Here is a 5,574-nt window from a genome sequence, read left to right as displayed (position 1 = left end):
GAAAATAATGTGTTTTTTTAACCTTAAACCGCATAAACACATTTCATTACACCAAATACACAAAATACTGTTCTTTTTAGCAGCATCATATGACCCCTTTAACTTTAGAAAAGTTTATATTCATAAAACTGCATAAATCAACCAAAGCAGCAAATTAACCTCAGAATCTCAGTAGAGTGAAAATGCATAAAATATCAAAATACCTAAAGTCTGAAAGCCATATTTGTTTACATAAGGACTCCACATGAAACACGCACGACTCGACTACCCATCTAAATAAACCATCTCTGGGTCTAGTCTTCTCTTCTGTACCCGCCTCCACGCGCTACCTATGAGGCCTTTTCCCCTTTACTCAAACAATGACTGCTTTATACTCAAGGCCCGAAGTGCCACCGTGGGAATGTGCTGAGGGGGAGGACATGTTTTTATTCTGCTATTGGCACCCTGACCAGAGGCTGGCGACGCAAAGGTTAAAACTTCTACACACAAATACTCAAGGCAGTAGGGGTGGACAAATTGTCAATTTAAGGACATTATAGAGTTAATTTGCACATTTCAACAGCCAAATGGGCCAAAAAAAAAAACATTTGGCAGCAAGTTCAATGCTCCTATGCAAATTTCCTGGCGTGGTGCAATTAGAACGTCTGTGTCAGATCTGCAACATCCTGATCTACCCTGCGTTCCATTCGGAAGGGGTTTACCCTTCGGAGTGAGAGCTTTGAAGGGTTGAAGGGTATGGCGGTCATGATTGTTTTCAATCCGAAGTGCCCTTCAGAGGGCGATATATCCCGTTTGGAACGCACCGCTATGGACCCTTTTCACAAGACTGTGATGACACGTTTAATGGTCATCAGCATCGTAAATCCTCGAAAGTTTTTCAGTGACAGTAACAGCAGTGACAATTTTCATGAAAAATGCATTTTACAAAATGTCTGCTGCAAGGTATCAAACCACATGTTGTCAATCATGGTATACTCACTAAATTAAGTAGTTTAATCCATTTGTATTCTAGTTATTTTTACAATTCCCTAACAATAAAGTAGGTCACACCAGTGACTTCAACTAAAAGCTTATATGAAATCATGAGATAAATGAGACAATTTCTGATAACTGAAAAGAGACAGTGGACTTCACATGGGCCTTTTTTTCACAGATCTTCAGGAAATGGGAGGAAGGAAGTCAAGTAATGTCATCAGTGTGATTTCTATTTCAAAATAAATGATTTTTGTTAAACGGTAACACCAGTGACACAACTCCAGGGGACCACTACTTTCATTATATATTTTATAATATTTATTTGGCATTTAGTTTGTCATTTACGTCATATATTCAATAGTTATGAATACATTATTGTATTTTAAATGGTAGAAAAACTGTTTTTGACCTCAACATAAAGCTCTTTTCCTCTGTACATGGCTGTGGGGACGAGCAGTTTTGTGGTGCTTGGAATTTTTTATAATTAATTAAAAATAAATATTGCCACATTGATGGCTCAAGAGGGTGTAATTGTTCAAATAACACATTGTTTTATTTTAAAATATAAAAAAATTGTAACACTAAATTGTTTTTCAAGTGTAATATTTCTGTAAAGGCTAGGGACAGAAAAGTGGACGTTTCCATAGAATGACCCATATTTCATAAATCTGTATGAAGGTACATTGCTGTTTATTTAAAAAAAGAAGTCATTTAGACCCCCAAAAATAATTTGAATCTCTTTTCTGAACAGATTTGTAGCACGTTTTAATAAGATGCTAGAACTTTCGTATGTGTATCAATAAAACTGTCACACAATCAAGTCAACTAGTCTAATAAGTCTAGTATACGCCTCTTATTTATAACTTTGCAGCTATTCGACTACTGAAGTAACTTTTTGATCCATCAGCTCAATCGGCTCTTGGTTCAGAGAATCGGTTCTCAGTTCAATGAGTCAGCGAGTTGACTCGGGATGAGCTCGGACCTAAACGAATCAGGGTTTGTGAACCGGTTCAACCACTTTTTAAAGATCCGATTCAAAAGAATGATTCATTCAAGATTGGTTCGAAAAGACGGCAATGTCGTAAAGACGTTACGCATCTTTCTCTGAATATCACCTTGATGCTGTCTAATGATGTCTACTGCACAAACAACCTCTAGGAAAACATGCTTATGATGACTTTAACACAGATGTTCTTGCTGTGTCAGAGATGCGCCCCTCCTGAATCACATTACATCATATCAGCAGTCAAACTGGCGTCCTTCCTAAAGGACAGACAGCAGCATGTGCTCATTTACCTTCCAATGCGCAGAACTGTCAGAAACACGCCAAACGTTAAAACAAGCAAAACACACATCCGCGCTACTGTAGGAAATGCTGTTTGGATCCCAACGCCACGCTGAAAACAGTCGCATTATGCTACTATATTTCTCTGCAATGCGATTATTCCGTATCAAAACGAGCACTAAACCGTTTTAACATGTGGTATGACAGTATTGTTAAGTTCTGTGGTGTGTTTGTGTCGGTGGTTGAGGAGCCCTACCTCGTTCCGGCTTCACCTGGGATGATGATGATGGAGCGTGCAGACTTTTGCTGCATTGACTCAAAGCTCCCAGGAGCGAGACCACGTGACCCAACTCTGCACCGCTACTATCTCAGTCATCCAAGTCTACACTGCAAGTCAGATGCAGTTTTTTCCCCCATAATGCCATAAAGAGTCGTGCAGGGAAAAAATCTCTTACAAGATAAGATTAATAATATTCTTGAGATGGAATATAATATTCACATCCAGTACAGACTGCCTGCAGCATAGGCTACAATAAATGTGCTTTCTAGGAATACGTTAAATTTATTGTAAAACTGCTAGTTGTGCTTGCCAGAACATTGTCGTAAAACACTATGACGCCAATGTGTCATTAAATCATATAACCTAAGTCCTATTTTAACGATAATTCGCTTCAAAATACTGTAAAATTACATATTGTCTTTTCAAACAGAATTTACCATAGGCCTATACGGTAACTTAATGAGGTTACTTAACCGATTAAATGTTTTATTGCAGTACTTTTAGATTATTTCCCCATTAAAAATAATTTATTAAAATTGACAGTGTATCTATGCCACAAAATAACAATAACCCATCGCAGAGAGACACAAACGTATGATTGAAGGCTGTGTGTGGATCTGTCTCAGAGGGGTTTGTGAATAATTACACGTACAGTAATGATATCATGTGGGCTCTGACTCTGTGGGCGTTGATAACGTATAAACTGCTCAAAGAGTCTTAAATGGGATTTCACTTACCTGTTATGATGTCGTCAATCACCAACTCTTTCTCAGTCATCATTAAAATCTTCAAGTTTCCTTATTCCTGTTAAGATCCAACTTAATGTCTAACTTTTTGCGCGGCTCATTAGATTCTTTACAGAAAAGCTGCCTACTAAAGCTGTACTTCCCTGGTCCCGTTTCTTCACTACGCTCTTACACCCCCCAGCCTTCCAGCCCAAAACTCTTTAAGACTAAGCTCCTAACTCTTTGGAGCGCATTTAAAAGAAACTATCTCGAGTTTGACCTACAGCTGAGTTTTTCTCAGGCTGTCTGACACCCAGAGAAAGGAAGTGTACCGATCCGGACTTTACGTCTGTTAGCTCGCCATCCCGCCCCGCCCTTCAGCTCGACTCCATGTGCAAGACTAATGAATACAGTAACAGTAAACACAGGCCTCTGAGAACTAATGTGATGCGTGTTTAATTCTGTATAGCCATTCTTATCTCTATGTATACTTTAAGGATAAAATACAATATAATACATGAATTGTGTTAGAAATAGTGCGATAGTTGTTTATATAGCCTACTCTCAGAAAAAAATAGGTAGGCTACAAAACTGTCACTGGGGCAATGACCTTTCAAAATGTACTAATATGTAGGCCTATACTTTAGGTACTAATATGTACCGTTAAGGTACTAACGTGTACCAATTAGGGGTAAATAAGGTAGAAAGTTACCTTTAGGCTTATAGGGTACTGCCCCAGTGATGTTTTTGACAGATCTATCTATCTATCTATCTATCTATCTATCTATCTATCTATCTATCTAATTAGGCTTGTAGGTGAAAAACTGTTCTGATCAAATATCAAATCATATCCCATGGCAATTGCACATACAGCATCCCACTATACTGCATGGAAAATAATATTGTGCATTGTCTTATGTAGTATTGTCATTTCATAGATTAAAAGGGTGACATATGAGTTTTAGATGCACTGGAATGGTGCTTGTGTATATCTGAGGAGGAATTGTTTTATTTTTAATTAACATATGGGTGTGATCTCAGCCAGGGTGGAGTTTACATGACAAAGGCACTGGAATATTCATGATATCATACAGAATACTGCAGAACATATGCATCTCTGCTGCAAACACGTTCACCGAAGAATATTTTGGTGAAACATGGACAAACATCTCACTTTATACATAAGAAGAGGTTACTTTCTGTTACTGACAAGACAGAAAAAGTACATTTAGATATCAATTTAGATATTAGTCTACATTAGACATATGCATTTATGCATAGAATCAGTGATGGCTGTTTTTCTAAATTAATTAGTAAACTAAACTTCAGTAGACTATGGCAGTTAGAGGAGGAAGCCAATAGGCAGTGTTGGTCATGTCCCCTGGCATTGCTAGGTTATAAAAAGACTCAATGCCCCATCTAGTGGTCAATCTGAATTTGACCCACAGGACCCCAAACCTGCCAATCAAACCCCAAACAGGCATTGCATTATCATAATCCTAATCCTAATCTAAAATATAAAAAAATGTTCAAAGTGTCCCATATATTTTTTGTTCATATTCATATGTGCATCAAAAACTTGTTTAAAAATGTAGAAGGAAAATGTAGAGAAACTAAAAATGCAATATGTTTTGTCATGGCTATGTGAAAAAGTAGTCATATTTTTATTCAATGGTTTTCTATTTTCCTGGCTTGCACAAAAACAGGGCATATTTCTTGTTGTTAGATTCCAATGAGCTTGTTTTGACACTTTACCAAGCTTCCTGTTCATTGCTTTAACCATCACAAAAATCGGAGTGATGTTGCATCAATACTAGTTTTCAAAATCTAAAATCAAATTGCTGCCCCATTTCAACCAAATATTAGCTGGAACTCAAAAAGTAACTGAATGAGTCATGTCAAACTGGATTGCAAGCCTTCATTAAAAAAAAAAAATCAATATATGCAGGGATGTCTTTTCACTTTTGTAGGAACATTGGATTATGAACGCATATAGCCTTTAAATTGGCCCTTTGATGGTCTTTGATGATAACAAGCCATGTTAGCCAGTTCAATGCACTCTTCATAAAAACAGTACTACAGCATCCATAATGTGCTGCAGAATCGTCTGGTTCTTGTTTGTATTAACCATATGATAATTTCAGATAAGTTTACTTATGTTGAGGCCTTTGTCCAGTCAGTCATGACAATGTGGAACATGCTTATATTTTGGGTACATTTATGAAAGGAGGTTATTAAGAAGAAGAAGTGACGTGACATGTGGCCAAGTATGGTGCCCATACTCGGAATTAGTGCTCTGCATTTATCCC

The 5,574-nt window shown here is 37.4% G+C and overlaps 1 protein-coding gene across 4 annotated transcripts in view; it reads right to left on the bottom strand.

The window, feature by feature from the left end:
* The window catches only part of LOC107663288 (heat shock 70 kDa protein 12A-like), a 53,374-nt gene extending 49,777 nt beyond the window's left edge, over positions 1–3,597 (bottom strand). For 2 of the 4 annotated variants that reach the window (XM_016453464.1, XM_016453467.1), the window contains exon 1: positions 3,278–3,597. In XM_016453464.1, coding sequence (XP_016308950.1) covers positions 3,278–3,320 — 43 coding nt within the window. In that variant the 5' untranslated portion in view covers positions 3,321–3,597. Of the gene's footprint in view, positions 1–2,271; positions 2,451–2,516; positions 2,659–3,277 lie in introns of those variants that run through there. The other 2 variants (XM_016453465.1, XM_016453466.1) reach the window with 2 other exon arrangements.
* Positions 3,598–5,574: the final 1,977 nt, after the last annotated feature.

This window comes from Sinocyclocheilus anshuiensis, unplaced genomic scaffold (genome assembly GCF_001515605.1).
Source record: "Sinocyclocheilus anshuiensis isolate Anshui unplaced genomic scaffold, SAMN03320099.WGS_v1.1 scaffold1719, whole genome shotgun sequence".
Taxonomy (NCBI): Eukaryota; Metazoa; Chordata; class Actinopteri; order Cypriniformes; family Cyprinidae; genus Sinocyclocheilus; species Sinocyclocheilus anshuiensis.
Note: the sequence above shows the minus strand (reverse complement) of the source record. Positions and strands in the feature narration are given on the sequence as shown.